The sequence below is a fragment of the Dendrobates tinctorius genome, unplaced genomic scaffold (assembly GCF_039654945.1).
Source record: "Dendrobates tinctorius isolate UK_male_01 unplaced genomic scaffold, ASM3965494v1 ptg000089l, whole genome shotgun sequence".
NCBI lineage: Eukaryota > Metazoa > Chordata > Amphibia > Anura > Dendrobatidae > Dendrobates > Dendrobates tinctorius.
The window spans coordinates 4,888,444-4,905,598 of NW_027361757.1; the positions used below are offsets into that span (position 1 = coordinate 4,888,444).

The 17,155-nt window shown below is 42.9% G+C and overlaps 1 protein-coding gene across 4 annotated transcripts in view; it reads left to right on the plus strand.

Annotated features, from left to right (window-relative positions):
• The window catches only part of SEC31B (SEC31 homolog B, COPII coat complex component), a 169,009-nt gene that overhangs the window by 41,674 nt on the left and 110,180 nt on the right, over nt 1-17,155 (plus strand). For all 4 annotated transcript variants that reach the window (XM_073585777.1, XM_073585778.1, XM_073585779.1 and 1 more), the window contains 5 exons: nt 5,119-5,314; nt 6,987-7,082; nt 7,824-7,964; nt 9,278-9,420; nt 14,046-14,145. In XM_073585777.1, the coding sequence (XP_073441878.1) occupies nt 5,119-5,314; nt 6,987-7,082; nt 7,824-7,964; nt 9,278-9,420; nt 14,046-14,145 (676 nt within the window). The remainder of the gene's footprint in view (nt 1-5,118; nt 5,315-6,986; nt 7,083-7,823; nt 7,965-9,277; nt 9,421-14,045; nt 14,146-17,155) is intronic.

Below are 17,155 nucleotides of genomic sequence, written 5' to 3' on the forward strand. Positions count from 1 at the left end.
ATTTCCAAATCTCTGGCCTACATCCTACCGACGCCCATTTGGTAGAAGGAGATTCCGTCTGGGGAGAAGGCGCAATTCTTCGCCTACTAGAGACCGTCCCAGATGGGAAGATAGAAGGAGAAGAGGTACGGGCTACATGTTTGGACGCTCGTCTAGAGATCAAAAGAGACAAGATCAATGACTAGCAATTCCCGTGGGAGGTAGACTATCACCCTTTCTTCCGGCATGGTCACAGATTACAAATAGTGTCTGGGTGCGCAATGTAATATCCGCCGGGCTTAGATTGGAGTTTACCCAGGTCCCGCGGGATACCTTTAAATCTACTCCGTTAAGATCTTCGCCCCTCGAACAAACAGCTTTAGAAGCGGAGGTCTTGAGCCTATGCCAGAAAAACAAATTTTTGGCACTCAACTTGAAATGATTGGTAGAATTTTATTCGCAGTCATAATAGACGTTTCGGTCAATTCATTCTGACCTTTCTCAATATACCGACTGCTCTTGAGATGTAGAGAAAAATTGTGTGGCAGATATATAAAGGTCCGAATGAGGCCTGTGGTATATCATACAAAATTTCGTATGTCCTGCGACATGGGTCACTGGTATAAATGTACCATATATGTCTCTATATGCAGGGTGATGGGACCCGGACCATAAATACACTAGAGATAAGTCTGTATGTCCCTGATCATGATATCCTTGTAAGTACTTGTCAATTCAAATCTGTATTGCCCCGTAATTTCCTTTTTCTATCATCAATGAACTTGGTAATGAGGCCCGGGTCCAGAACTCTGATTACCAATGCAATTGGTAATCAGAGTTTGGACCGTAGGCAATCGATTCACGGACCCTTTTGCTCCCTGTTATACCTTTATATATCTGCCACACAATTTTTCTCTACATCTCAAGAGCAGTCGGTATATTGAGAAAGGTCAGAATGAATTGACCGAAACGTCTATTATGACTGCGAATAAAATTCTACCAATCATTTCAAGTTGAGTGCCAAAAATTTATTTTTTATATATTCTCTGGTGTGGGAACCTTTTTTGTGCACCATTTCAGCTGTGCCACGGTATACATATCTATGCCAGAAAAACGTCCTGATAGAGGTTCCAGAAGCTGAGAGAGGAAGAGGGTTCTACTCTCCCTTATTCCTGATCCAAAAACCTGATAAGACATTTAGAACGATCATTAACTTACGTTTCCTTTAATAAGTTTTTGGTAAACCGTACTTTTAAGATGGAGTCCATCAATACGACAATAAAAATATTGTTTAAAGGGTGTTTTATGGCAGTCATAGATTTGAAAGATGCGTACTATCATGTACCTATCCATGCAGACTTCCAGCAGTTCCTGAGGGTGGCGGTTTCAATAAACGGCACAGTCAGTCATTATCAATATAGAGCCCTTCCCTTTGGTCTCTCAGCAGCGCCCCGGGTATTTACAAAGATAGTGGCAGAAGTGATGGCGCATTTACGGGAAGTGGACATCCTGATTGTTCCATATTTGGATGATTTTTTAATTGTGGGGAAATCAGTGGGCCATTGTACATCCCAGATAGAAAGAGCTAAGTCCAGGTTAGGAAACCTCGGATGGATATTAAACTACGAGAAATCCCGACTCCAGCCCTCAAAAATACAAAAGTTTCTAGGCTTACTATTAAATTCAGAAACTCAGCAGTGTCTGTTGCCATTGGATAAAATGCAAAAGATACAGCAGCAGGTTCTTCGGGCGGTTGATAATCCTTCTATGACCCTCAGACAGGCCATGTCCCTGTTGGGATCTCTAACCTCATGCATCCCAGCAGTTAGGTGGGCACAATTCCATACTAGAGCCCTTCAGAAGGATGTCCTATTTAATAGCAGGGCCTTAAGACACTCCTTACAAGGTCAACTGTTGCTAAGCCCCTCGACTGTCACATCGCTTAGATGGTGGCTCGATGATAAAAACCTAGCCTCAGGGGTGCCCTGGATAACGCAGATAACCCGTGTTATAACCACAGACGCTAGTCCCTTCGGTTGGGGGGCCCATATGGGGGACATAGTAGTACAGGGACAGTGGGATTCGGATACGGAGATCTCATCCAACCAAAGAGAGCTACTGGCGATAGAGCAGGCAGTCAAAAAACTCATTATGTACCTACAGGGCCATCACGTGAGGATACTCTCGGACAACCAGGTAGCGGTAGCATATATCAACCACCAAGGTGGAACCCGCTCCAACGCCCTGATGCGGACAACAGAACGTCTCCTTCAAATAGCAGAGGGGAAGTTTTCTATCTTTGACGGCGCTCCACATCAGAGGAAAGGACAACGTAAAGGCAGACTTTCTAAGCCGCAAGACTCTAAAGCAAGGAGAATGGGCTTTGAACAGGGATATTTACCACCAAATTGTCCGCAGATGGGGTCGGCCAGAGGTAGACCTCTTTGCCACCAGAGAAAACAGGAAAGAAAAATCATTATCCTCTCTGAATCCCAGGGAAAATCCACTGGCAGTGGATGCCCTCCTGATAAGATGGAACTTTTCTCTGGCATACGCCTTCCCGCCATTAAATCTTCTACCTCTGGTAGTAAGGAAGATCAGGGAAGATCGGGCAAGAGTTATATTAATTGCCCCCTTTTGGCCCAGGAGGACCTGGTTCGCGTGGTTGAGGACCATGTCTGTATGCGATCCCTGGATGCTGCCGAACCTTCCAGATCTCCTCTACCAGGGGCCAGTCAGCCACCCACAAGTAGCGAGACTCCATTTGACGGCGTGGTCTTTGAAAGGTCACTGTTAGAAGATAGAGGGTTCTCCAAGAAGTTAATTGATACCCTCCTAAAAAGCAGGAAGTTGACTACCACTAACATTTATACTAGGACCTGGAAGTGATTCCTGTCCACCTTTCAGTTTGACGCCAGAGACGGAATTCCCACGAAACATATTCTGGAATTTCTCCAGAAGGGTCTCGAATTGGGTCTCTCCACAAGTACATTAAAAGTACAAGTTTCAGCCTTAGGGGCCTTGTTTGCACGTGATATTGCCAATAACTATTGGGTAGCAAGGTTCATTAAAGCAGCGGCTAGATCGAGACCCATACACAAAGACAGATGTGTACCTTGGGACTTAAATTTAGTCCTTACGGCCTTGACAGAAAGACCATTTGAACCTCTGGATTCGGCCTCATTGAAGATTATATCTCTTAAGGCAGCTTTTCTGGTGGCGATAACATCCGCACGTAGAGTGAGCGACATACAGGCACTTTCCAGATTGCCCCCTTACACAGAGTTCTTACAGGATAGAGTAATACTAAGGCCAGATCCAGCATACCTTCCCAAGGTAGCATCACAATTTCACAGGACACAAGAGATAGTTCTGCCTTCCTTCCTCCCTAATCCGACCAACCCTAAGGAGCAAAAACTTCAGGCATTAGATATTAGGAGATGCTTACTTAAATATTTAGCAGCCACGGATCCTTGGAAGAAGGAGAATGCATTATTCCTATCCTTCCAAGGTCCCAGGAAAGGTTGTAGGGTATCAAAACGCACATTAGCGAGGTGGATTAGGGAGGCTATCTCTCTTGCCTACACAGCAGGTGGAGGTCCGGCTCCGCAGAACCTGAGGGCGCATTCCACTCGTGCCATGGCATCATCTTGGGCAGAAAGATCTGGAGTGTCAATTGATCAGATATGTAAGGCGGCCACCTGGTCATCTCCTTCCACCTTTTTTAACCACTATCGATTAGATATGGGTGCCTCTTCAGATCTCACCTTCGGGCTAAGGGTGCTGCAGGCTGTAGTCCCGCCCTAAGTTAGTTTACATCTCTGTAATTCTCTCGTGGTGCTGTCATGGGAGTCCGAATAAAGTATTAAGTTACGTACCGGTAACGGTATTTTTCGGAAGCCCATGACAGCACCCTTAGTTCCCTCCCTTGTTCACATATAGGGGTGCACTCCTTTAGAAGATTGTCCACAATTTACGGTATATGGGAGATGGTGTAAAGAAAAAAAAAAAAAGAAAATGTTTCTGCTATATAGGGTAGATAGGTTGTATATATTATATGTTGTGTACTAACCATGGTAGCCTCTCAAGCTCTGTAAACCAACTGATGCGTGGGAGAGGTGCCGCCCTTTTTGTATCTGTAGGTTTCCTGTTCCTAAAGGGCGGATCCCCTCTCTCGTGGTGCTGTCATGGGCTTCCGAAAAATACCGTTACCGGTACGTAACTTAATACTTTCTTAACTTTCAGGTTGCATCGGGGGCTTGGCTACAGCATTACAGAATGCTGTAGGTAAGCCCGTGATGCTGGTGCCGGCAGCTCATAGTCGAAAAAAGGGGTGACAAATTCCCTTTAAAGTGGTTGTCCACTACTAGGATAACCCTTTCAGACCCGTAGAAGCAAATTGTAGGCGTGAAACGGCCGTCGTCGGGCACTTTTTCACGTCATGTTCTTCTGTTTCATGCGATATCAAATAAAGTACTTTTGAGGACAGTGAGTGCCATTTGCCACTTTTTTCCTCTGAAAGGATTATGGACAATTTGTTTTGCATCTTCTTGTTGCTAGGCACCCATATATCCCGAATCGGCATCGCTTTGAGAGTCCAGGAATATTGCAGCAGTGCCAGTCCATCTAGCTCTTGTATACGTGATTCACTACTAGGAATAACCCCTTCTCATTCCCCATGCTTGGCCTTGATTATTATTATTTATTTATATAACACCATTGATTCCATGGTGCTGTACATGAGAAGGGGGGCTACATACAAATTACAGTATCACTTACAGTAATCAAACTAACAATGACAGACTGATACAGAGGGAAGAGGACCCTGCCCTTTTGGGCTTACATTCTACAGGATGGTGGGGAAGGATAAAATAAAGTAAAAAAGCCTATACTCCCCTCCTGTGTCGGCGCTGTTCCCGCGGTGTCGGCACATGCTGTCCCCAGAGCTCTCGTTCGGCTGTTGTTGTGATGCCGGCACCCGAGCATCTCTGGCGTCACTCTCCCTGCGTTTGGACAAATTGAACATGAAGAGGAAGTCGGAGATCAGCTGCAGCCTCTTAAATTCTGGCACTACCAGTGAATTGAGAGAGGGTGATCTGTGCAGGAGACCTCAAAGAAGTCAAATTGTTTTTTTTCCAGATTCCATAAGATCACCTGGGGCAGCTTTGAAGGAGATTCTGTTGGGCCGTCTGGAGTGATTGTAGGTGGTGGAGATAATGGAGAAATAACATTGTACAGCACTTCACAAATTTTGACATCGGGAAAAGAACCGGTCATCACTAAGAATGGAAAACACACAGGTCCTGTACGTGCACTTGACCTCAACCCATTTCAGGTACTACAATCCTTTGATGCAAGTGGTATTATTGTTATGGTTCTTTTGTTATTTTTTTGCTTCTAGACCTTACTCTTCCTGTTTTACAATGATTAGTGGATCGACTATAGCCCTTCTGCTTGGTACCATTTCTGTTCAATCACTGTTTTCAGTTTGTGGCAGAGTGTGAGCAACCCGGCAAGACGGGAATCAGATGTTTATTTTGTCTATAGCATTTACACAAGGAATAATGAGGCAATAAACCTTTTAGGATATATATATATATATACACTCACTGGCCACTTTATTAGGTACACCATGCTAGTAACGGGTTGGACCCCCTTTTGCCTTCAGAACTGCCTCAATTCTTCGTGGCAGAGATTCAACAAGGTGCTGGAAGCATTCCTCAGAGATTTTGGACCATATTGACATGATGGCATCACACAGTTGGCGCAGATTTGTCGGCTGCACATCCCTGATGCGAATCTCCCGTTCCACCACATCCCAAAGATGCTCTATTGGATTGAGATCTGGTGACTGAGGAGGCCATTTGAGTACAGTGAACTCATTGTCATGTTCAAGAAACCAATCTGAGATGATTCGAGCTTTATGACATGGCGCATTATCCTGCTGAAAGTAGCCATCAGATGTTGCGTACATTGTGGTCATAAAGGGATGGACATGGTCAACAACAATACTCAGGTAGGCTGTGGCGTTGCAACGATGCTCAATTGGTACCAAGGGGCCCAAAGAGTGCCAAGAAAAAATTCCCCACACCATGACACCACCACCACCAGCCTGAACCGTTGATACAAGGCTGGATGGATCCATGCTTTCATGTTGTTTACGCCAAATTCTGACCCTACCATCCGAATGTCGCAGCAGAAATCGAGACTCATCTGACCAGGCAACGTTTTTCCAATCTTCTACTGTCCAATTTCGATGAGCTTGTGCAAATTGTAGCCTCAGTTTCCTGTTCTTAGCTGAGAGGAGTGGTACCCGGTGTGGTCTTTTGCTGCTGTAGCCCATCTGCCTCAAAGTTCGACGCACTGTGCATTCAGAGATGCTCTTCTGCCTACCTTGGTTGTAACGGGTGGCAATTTGAGTCACTGTTGCCTTTCTATCAGCTCGAACCAGTCTGCCCATTCTCCTCTGACCTCTGGCATCAACAAGGCATTTCTGGCCACAGAACTGCCGCTCACTGGATTTTTTTTCTTTTTCGGACCATTCTCTGTAAACCCTAGAGATGGTTGTGCGTGAAAATCCCAGTAGATCAGCAGTTTCTGAAATACTCAGACCAGCCCTTCTGGCACCAACAATCTTGCCACGTTCAAAGGCACTCAAATCACCTTTCTTCCCCATACTGATGCTCGGTTTGAACTGCAGGAGATTGTCTTGACCATGTCTACATGCCTAAATGCACTGAGTTGCCGCCATGTGATTGGCTGATTAGAAATTAAGTCTTAACACACAGTTGGACAGGTGTACCTAATAAAGTAGCCAGTGAGTGTGTGTATATATATATATATATATATATATATATATATATATATATATATATATATATATATATATATATATATATATATATATATATATATATATATATATATATATAATACACACACGCGTGTGTGTATGTATAGATGTATAATGAACCTCTTTTAACCATTTTTGTACTTTCCTCTTATAGAGCAATCTCCTAGCTTCTGGTGCCAATGATTCTGAAGTTTTCATTTGGGATCTAAATAATTTTAGTGTGCCAATGACTCCAGGAGCAAAATCCCAGGTAAGTCATTAATGCCGAATAGGAGCATGCCTTGTAAAGCATTCCTTGCGTTCAACTGTGGATATGCAGAATATGAGAGAATCTTACAAAACTGTTCCTAGTGATGTAGTACACCACGGAAATTGTATTCAATGGGGATGCCCAGTGTCTGATGTTGTATATGTCTCTGACTAATGCTGTGCATTTTCTAATTCTTTTTATGTTCTATGACAGGTAAATAATGTGTAAATACAAAAAAAATGCACTTGTTCCTATGTTTCCAGCAGCCTTGCAGCTCTGTGGTCTTGGGTTCAAATCCCACCAAGGACAATATCTGCAAGGAGTTTGTATGTTCTCCCCGTGGGTGCATGGGTTTCCTCCGGGTCTCCGGTTTCCTCCCACATTCCAAAGACATACTGATAGGGAATCTAGATTGTGAGCCCCAATGGGGACAGCGATGATAATATCTGTAAAACGCTGCAGAATATTATAGCGCTATATAAGCAATGCATAATAATAAAAAAAATAGAGACTATATGAGTGTTGATGATATCCCCAGCGTTATGCCCAGAAGCCAGCACCACCGGTAGCACAGAGGCTGATTTTCTTTTTCCTGAGCACTATGACCCTTTAGCTTCTGTCAATCCAACTGATATGACAAAACATAGAAAGTTTCCTTCTTTATGTTGCTTATATACAGTATGTAAGACATTCTTTATTTTACTTCCAGTAATGACTTTAGTAATAATATTATATATTCAGCCTGCAGAAGACGTCAGCGCTGTTTCCTGGAACCAACAGGTTCAACACATACTATCGTCGGCTCATCCGAGTGGTAAAGCTGTGGTTTGGGACCTCCGTAAGAACGAACCAGTAATTAAAGTCAGCGACCACAGTAACCGGGTAGGTGCACACACAAATATTTAATAGAATATATAACTTTTATTTTTAGTCTGTGTATATGAACTTGCATAGAATACTGTTTTACCTGCAAAAGAAACCTAATTCCCAGTGGGCACGTAAATGTCAGATATTGACTTCCATGAGAGATTGCTGTGGGCACTCTATGTCCGCAGTCATTGGGCAGGAGGTGTGGAGTGACTCCTGAGCGGTTTCCATCCACTAATGACAGTGTTAGGATTCTGTCTTCTTGGATAGGAATGAGATGACTGGTGGTTAATATGAAAACAATATCGCAGGTAGATAATGACATGGGAGAATAGAAAATGGATAATGGCATTTCTTCTTAAGTCATGTCCCTGTCTAACTGAGCAAAATATCTACTCAAAGTTGAGGAGTGTTAAAGGATGAGTTTTCCTCCAAAAATACTAAATTATAGTTATTAAATGGGGAATTCTCCCTGCATCTCTATTGAGGTCCCATATTGACTATTAATGCCAAACTGAACTATTAAAGGGAATCTGTCACCTCATTTTTCGCATTTAAGCTGCGGCCACTGCCATCAGGGGCATATATAAAGCATTCTGTAATGCTCTAGATAAGCCCCCGATGTGACCAGATAAGAAAAACAAGTTTTATTATACTCACCCGGGGGCGGTCCGGTCCGATCGGTGTTGCAGGTCCTGGTCCGGCGCTTCCCATCTTCATGTGATGACGTCCTCTTCCTTGCTTCTGTCGCGGCTCCTGCGTATGTATGTTACATACATACATACATACATAGGCTCACCTATCCCTAAGGATTATCCCTAGGGGGGTTAATGGAGTACAGGGCCTCGTAAGAAAAGGGGTTACAGATTATACTCAGCCATGTGATCCTCATGGTCCCAGGAGAAAAGAGCCAAAAGCACATGCCTTGTCTATTTATGTCAGGCTAAAAAGAGGTGTCTCCAGCCCCCCATCTGGGGAATGATGTCACCAGTGTTTTGTCCACTGGCTAAGATACACCCCCTCAATCCTGAATGAAACCTGTTCTACTTGCACATTGTTGGACCAGTCTTTGTTTAAGACAGCAAGCAGATGAGGGGGCTTCTGATCCATGTGGGGGAATTATATGTATGTACACATCTCTATATAGAGATGTACATTTTGCGGCACTTCCCTTCTACAAGGAGTACTAAGGGAGTGTTCAAAATTCATGTCATCAGACACTGACTACGTGGATTAAAGGGGTTGCCAGGGACTTTTAATTTGTAGCTTTTTCTTTTTGTACATATGTTCTTAACTTCAGAATTTTTCTTTTTCTTTCCCCTTTTAAGATGCACCTTTCAGGAATGTTGTGGCACCCCGAGATAGCGACTCAGCTTGTCCTTTCATCTGAAGATGATCGTTTACCGGTTGTCCAAGTTTGGGATCTGCGATTTGCTAGTTCCCCTTTAAAAATACTGGAGAATCACACAAGGTAAAGATAAATTGATTCCTCCTTCCGGACTGTTGTACATCAGTTTTCTCACTTGCTCAATTGCTGTTTCCTTGGTTGATAGGAACTTTTCACTAGATCCATACTGCCCAACCCATGAGTAGCATGAATCAGAAGTCTGCACAACTGCTGATAGGGATAGTTTACTCTGAAGTGCTCTGGTGTTTCAAAGACGGCATTGCTTGAAGAGCGAGTCAGGTACCATAGTGAGACACTTGACTGCTTCATCTGTGGTTCTGGCCGGCTTCTCTCCACCCCACTCCAGGTAATTCACAGGTCTTTCACAAGTTTTTACATAGTAAGTGACCTGTCAGTCAACTGGAGCGATGCAGGGAGAAGCTGGCTGGAGGCACCATTAGACTAGATTCCTCTATCTCTAGGGTTTGTTCACATGGTCAGTACACGGCAGCGCTTTGGACACAGGACACATGTCCACAGTGTTCAAAGTGCTGCTGGCTTTTGAACGCAGGTGATTCCGCATGTGTTCATTGACTCGTGTGGAATCACCGCGTCCAATACATTGGAGGGGTGAGATTTATAAATTGACATGCTGCGGTTTGGAAGCACTCATAGTGGTCATGGGATTTCTTGAAATCCCATCCACTATGCTGTAACATCTGGATGCTGTGGGCTGGATTTTGTGGATGTACGCAGCATCCATCCCGCAGCGTTTACTGACCGTGGGAACATACCCAATAGTCCTCGGCCGTCTTCTCAAGTTTGTTTTTTCTGAAATGTCTCGGTATTCATAGATAAATATACCTGGTTGTAGTCGGGCAACCAGGCTCTGATTCATTCTGCCCAAGGTTTGGATGCCATGAATTGACTGACAGATTCCCTTTTAATGTTTGAAATGCAATCCTCTATTTCATGGGCAGGAACACCAGCTATAGACAGTGAATAAGAACCATAAATATCCCAATAATAGTGTTCTGCCTTCTTCCACGTATGACGCTGTGTGGATTCCAGCATATGGCGTAACCTTTCATCCACTCCCAGAAACAAGACTGTATGGGTGCTTAAGTCTGTATTTATTGGGATGATATGGAAAACAATGGGAGATGATAACAGATGGTATAGTAGAATACAGAAGTAGATGAGATCAGGGGTTGTTTTACAAAGTTGTAGATGATATCAGAGATTGTTGAACACCGTTATGGATGATTCAGGTAAAAACTATAAGAAACAGATAATGCAGCATGTCATTACTGGTAGACAATATACAATACATCAGTACTGGCAGGTAATCACACCAATACAGGGTACTATCACAACTGTAGCAATGATACAGGATGCTGTTATCATGCATTATATAAAAGCTGAGCAATACAACGTACACAGCAATAAAAGAGAAAGATCTCTAAAACAACTAATGGCTGCCAGCTTTGCACTCACTGACAAGAGGATGCATATCCAGAGGATGCATATATACCTAATATGCAGTGAAATAGCATTACAGAATCTGAACATGCATTGCAAATATCATGGGAGGCTGCATTATGGCTGCTAACACAGATGCATAACACATAATTGCATTAACCTTACCGGAATCCGCCTGCTATAAGCAGTGGTTTTGTAGAGAGCTGAGCAGATGTGAGCTACTTAGAAGACCGGCTGAAAATGGTTACATGTTGTTGACCAGGGAAGGAAGAAGGGTGGTTCTGAACAGTTAACCATTCAGGATAACAGAAGATTCCAAACACATGAATAAGAAAGAGAAGGGCAACTTATGACACCTACTGGCGATAGCTGGAACAGCACTTAAAAATATCTTGCTGCACAGAATGGGCAGAACAAATGGTATGAATTGAACTCAGAAGGCTATATCAAAGACTTGCTATGTCAGAAAGTACAGAAATATCTCTATTAATCAAAAAGTACAAATAGTGAATCAAATCCATACATCAAAAATTATTTTATATTAAAAAATAGGCGGCAGCAGTACAACCATGGAGCAAGGGAAGCACAAAATATAAGCAAGTAGGAGAACCCTAGATGCTCGGGTAGTAATATATTTCAGTGTATAAAGCGCCATGGAATAAATGGCGCTATAATAATAATGCATATTGCTCAATGCCAATAGTATATGCATTTACTAAGGTGAATGGAAGAAGAGGAGACATCATAGTATTTGGCAACCTCAGTGAACAAAAGCTATATCTCTGAGACCACTGATGGGTGAAGTGAATTCCATTGGTTATCTTGGTGCGATAACACTTGTGACGGGGTAGGATATGTATTAGGCGACAAGTGAACATTCAGTTCTTGAAGTTGATGTGCTGGAAACAGGTAAGGGGCAAGTGTTAGGACGTGAGTGACTTTTATAAGGTGGAATTGTAATGATAAGACAACCAGATCAAAGCAGGTCTTGTGGAGTCTTTCCAGTATGCAGTGATTTGTGCTTATCTGGTCCAAAGAAGGACTAGATCTATGTTTTTCAAGGCTCATTGGTATCATTCGCGAATGAAGATTAAACCATTTAACCAGATCCCACAGATGAACTACTGTGCCATAAATTGCAAAAAATGTTATTACTGCCTTTGATAGAAAGGTCAACTACAGGAAGAACCTTCAGCGTAAACTTGATATCTTGCAGAAAATAGTGCATTTGTTAGAATCACAAATGGGAGGGAAAAGAACGTTTCGGCCTATATTGGCCTCTATCAAGGTTATCTAAAGACAAAAATAAGAAATTATATATCAAATGTATACAGAGCAATGAACATAAAAATCAGATAGTATCTCATAAACAAGCTGTTGTTGAAAAAGGAGGGATTCTTATTGTCAAGTGAGCAAAAAAGCTGTGAAGACAATAAATAAGCATTCTCAGTATAGTAGAAAATATGTAAGATGCATATGTGAAATATTACATTAGTATAATGAGAAATTACTGTAACCACTAAGTAAAGACAATTTGAAAAAATAAGGTCATGGGGGTATCAGGTATCCATGGACATAATGTAACGTGTATAGACCAATAAATGGCATAGTCACTAAGGAACCCAAAAGAATAGTAACAAAATAGGGGAAAAAGGGGAAGATGGAAGAAAGCCAAAGAAACAAAACAAGCTCACTATACCTATGGCCCAATTTGAATGAGACTCTATCTACACCAATCCTCTCTTTCAGCAGTGTGCTCTACTCTGGAAGAGATATATTGATGATATCTTCCAGCCAGATAAGAAAAATATCACTTCACTGAAAGGGTTTCACACTGGCAATGAGCTTACCTTTACTATGCATTGCCATCCCTCCAAAATTAATTTCCTTGATATCGATGTCATTGTTAGCAGTTATCTACTGACTTGTTTGTGAGAACTCCAGATAGAAACCGTTTTCTCCATTGTACCAGCTGTCATCTCTGTCATGTAAAAAAAAAAAAAAAATCACTTCCTGATCCCAATTTTGTAGGATTTGCCGCATTGTTTGTGATGCTTCCGTTCGTGATTCCCAACAGGGTGAGATTAAGAAAAAATTTCAAGACCGTGGTTACCCTGATTCCCTTTTATCCCTTCCCTCTGCATTCACACCCACACAACGCGTTGACACTCTAAGAATTGCGTTTTTCAATTCCTACCATCCTTTTTATGCGTTGATTTCAGCAGATCATCCAGCAACACTAGCCCCTACTTGGTAATTCATACCCTCTTTTTTGTCACAAAAGAACACGGAATTTGAGGAATCTTTTGGTTAGGGCTGATATAGGTTCCCATCTCGCAGGCAATTTGCAAACTTTTCCTCGTTCTCCACATAAAGGGACCTTCCTGTCTTCACTGCCGCCAGTGCTCTAATATCATCAAAGGTGACTCGTTCACACATCCTAGATCAAGCAAGAGATTTTCAATCAGAAGCTTTCATACTTGTGATTCATCTTACCTTCTCTGATATGTTGGTGAGACCACCCAGCATGTCCAGGACCGCATCTCCTAACACAAATCTATAATCCAGTGTAAAAGAACCACGTTGCCCATCCCGGCACATTTTATCGCCTTGAACCACAATATAGCTCAGTTGCGCTATCAAGTGATTGAAAATTTTTCTATGGCCAGAAGAGGTGGAAATAAGACACAGAACCTGAAAAAGAGAGAAGGTCCTATTGGATACATACACCCTAAACCTTGGAACCTTCTTCACAGCTTTTTTTGCTCACTTGACAATAAGGATTCATCATTTTTCAACATCTTGTTTGAGATACTGTCTTTTTTTATGTTGCTCTGTGTACACTTGATATGTCATATTTTTGTTTTATTTAGATAACCTTGATAAAGGCCAATATAGGCCCAAACGTTGGGTTCTGTTTTTCCTCCCGTATGTGATTGTAATAAGTGCGTTATTTTCTGCAAGATATCAAGTTATCAAGTTTGTGCTGAAGGTTCTTCCTGTAGTTGATTTTACGTTTTTTCCTGACGGCACCATTGCTTTGGACCGCTGCTCCCCTTCTCAATATTTACTTGATAGAATAGTGTCAGAGTATGCAGGTGTTCTCTACCTGCTGTGTATCTGTAGACCTGTCAGGGTGCCTGTGCTGACCTCTTTCCCCAGACCCTACAATTCAGTGTTGCATAAACTGCAGCAGTTTTCATTAGTATTATATTTTCTCTCTATAGGGGTGTTCTGTCAATTTCCTGGAGTAAAGATGACCCAGAATTACTTCTCAGTAGTTCTAAAGACCATCGCATACTCTGCTGGAATCCAAGCACTAGTGAGGTGGGTGACGTTTCTTCTCAATTCTAGACCTTTATTATACTGTATGCCTTAGAGGAGACTTTCCCTTACAAGCTCATATTCTCTATATGGAACTCTGAAGAGGAAAGGTATAATAAATCTGTCATTGTCTTGGGGGTTATACAAAGAAAATAGCTGAGGGGTATATATAAATTAAAAAAAAAAAAAAATCTGCTCACCTGAGGCCCTCTACATATAAACCAATGCTTTACATGACTTTTCGCAAAGAACACCTACTGATAGGCAGTGGTGGAAAGATGTGTGGCCGCCAGCATCTCCAGGTGACCACCAGGGTAATTTTGTTTCTAGAAAGCCTAGTTGAAACATCCTTTAAAGACTGACCTTTATAATTATTATTTTTATATAATTATCTTTCAGGCATTGGAAAGTTGTGAAGTATTATAATTCATGGCCATATTTGATCTCCGCCTAGGCCCAGGTGCCATGCTGCAGTGGTGTTTTCCGGAATAAACTTTATCTTGTATGTATATAAAGTAATGAATACACTCGCCCTCCGGGGTCCAGCAATGCCCTTGTGCACCTGCTCCGCTCTCCATTTACTGATTGCAGCGGCGACATCACGATCACAGCACATACAACCGCTGCAACCAGTCGATAAGTTAATCTGTTTGCGCTGGCTACGTTGGCAGAGTTGCGGAGCTCAGTGATTGGGTGCAGAGATGATGTATGCTGTGGTCTTGGTGTCACCGCTGTAAATCGGGCCAGAAAGGCATCTCTGCACCCGGGAGGGTGAGTAACAGCTACACTCACTGGCCACTTTATTAGGTACACCATGCTAGTAACGGGTTGGACCCCCTTTTGCCTTCAGAACTGCCTCAATTCTTCGTGGCAGAGATTCAACAAGGTGCTGGAAGCATTCCTCAGAGATGTTGGACCATATTGACATGATGGCATCACACAGTTGGCGCAGATTTGTCGGCTGCACATCCCTGATGCGAATCTCCCGTTCCACCACATCCCAAAGATGCTCTATTGGATTGAGATCTGGTGACTGAGGAGGCCATTTGAGTACAGTGAACTCATTGTCATGTTCAAGAAACCAATCTGAGATGATTTGAGCTTTATGACATGGCGCATTATCCTGCTGAAAGTAGCCATCAGATGTTGGGTACATTGTGGTCATAAAGGGATGGACATGGTCAGCAACAATACTCAGGTAGGCTGTGGCGTTGCAACGATGCTCAATTGGTACCAAGGGGCCCAAAGAGTGCCAAGAAAAAATTCCCCACACCATGACACCACCACCACCAGCCTGAACCGTTGATACAAGGCAGGATGGATCCATGCTTTCATGTTGTTTACGCCAAATTCTGACCCTACCATCCGAATGTCGCAGCAGAAATCGAGACTCATCAGACCAGGCAACGTTTTTCCAATCTTCTACTGTCCAATTTCGATGAGCTTGTGCAAATTGTAGCCTCAGTTTCCTGTTCTTAGCTGAGAGGAGTGGTACCCGGTGTGGTCTTCTGCTGCTGTAGCCCATCTGCCTCAAAGTTCGACGCACTGTGCGTTCAGAGATGCTCTTCTGCCTACCTTGGTTGTAACGGGTGGCAATTTGAGTCACTGTTGCCTTTCTATCAGCTCGAACCAGTCTGCCCATTCTCCTTTGACCTCTGGCATCAACAAGGCATTTCCGGCCACAGAACTGCCGCTCACTGGATTTTTTTTCTTTTTCGGACCATTCTCTGTAAACCCTAGAGATGGTTGTGCGTGAAAATCCCAGTAGATCAGCAGTTTCTGAAATACTCAGACCAGCCCTTCTGGCACCAACAATCATGCCACGTTCAAAGGCACTCAAATCACCTTTCTTCCCCATACTGATGCTCGGTTTGAACTGCAGGAGATTGTCTTGACCATGTCTACATGCCTAAATGCACTGAGTTGCCGCCATGTGATTGGCAGATTAGAAATTAAGTCTTAACACACAGTTGGACAGGTGTACCTAATAAAGTGGCCAGTGAGTGTATATTAGTTACTTTATACATTTACAAGCCTTTGCTGAGAAATAGTTTATCTAAGAAAGCACTTTTTAAAGGGAATCTGTCTGCTGGTTCCACAGCGAGAAATTGTATATATGACTACGTTGCCCTTTAAATCATAAGGCAATGTACACTTTTACTTAAAGAGATCTTGTCACATTGTGCGTGCAGTCCAATCTGTGTAGAGACGGAGAAGCCGAGACGGAGTAGAGACGGTGTAGAGACGGAGAAGCCGAGCAGAATGATACAAAGGTTTGTTGGAAAAGATCCAGTATTACTTGTATTTCATTGCATTAAATCCCTGGTGTCCTGTATACATGAGTCAATTGGGCAGTCCTACTAGTGATTGACCGATCTCTCTAAGCACAGTCATGCAGGGAATACGGTCACTCACCGAAAAGGACTGCCCGCTGGAGTCGTATGTGTATAAACATCAGGGATTTTAGTGAACAAAATACAAGTTTTACTGAAATCTCCCACAATAAGGTTATAACAATCTGCTCCGCTCCTCCTGCTCTATAACATCATGCCTGCACATCAGATAACTTGTTGATCGTGAAAGGGTCCCGTTAAGCAATCTATTGCCCTGATACTGAAAAAAACACGTTTTACTCCATATGCAGATTAGGCGGAAGTGCTTTCAGGTGTGATGGGAGCACTTCTGAATCTCTGCCTTCCTAGCTCTCTTCCTCACCTTGTGCTAGTTCTGCTGCTGGACTGCTGACAGTTCACTATCTTGACAACTCAGTACAGCAGCAAAAGGTGTCACTAGGCGTGGAACAGAGAGGCGGCAATGGTTTTAGGAAGTGGCTCGGCACACCCAAAACACGTCTGCTTCATTTGCATTAAAAGATCATTTTTTTCAGTAATGGAGCAATGGAAGGCTTAATTAAGGGCACAGATTGAAACGTGCTGACAGTTCATGCTCCTTTCAGAAGGTCCTGCTGCTTGGGATGATCTGTATGTAACATGTAAGTAATCAGTATACAGAA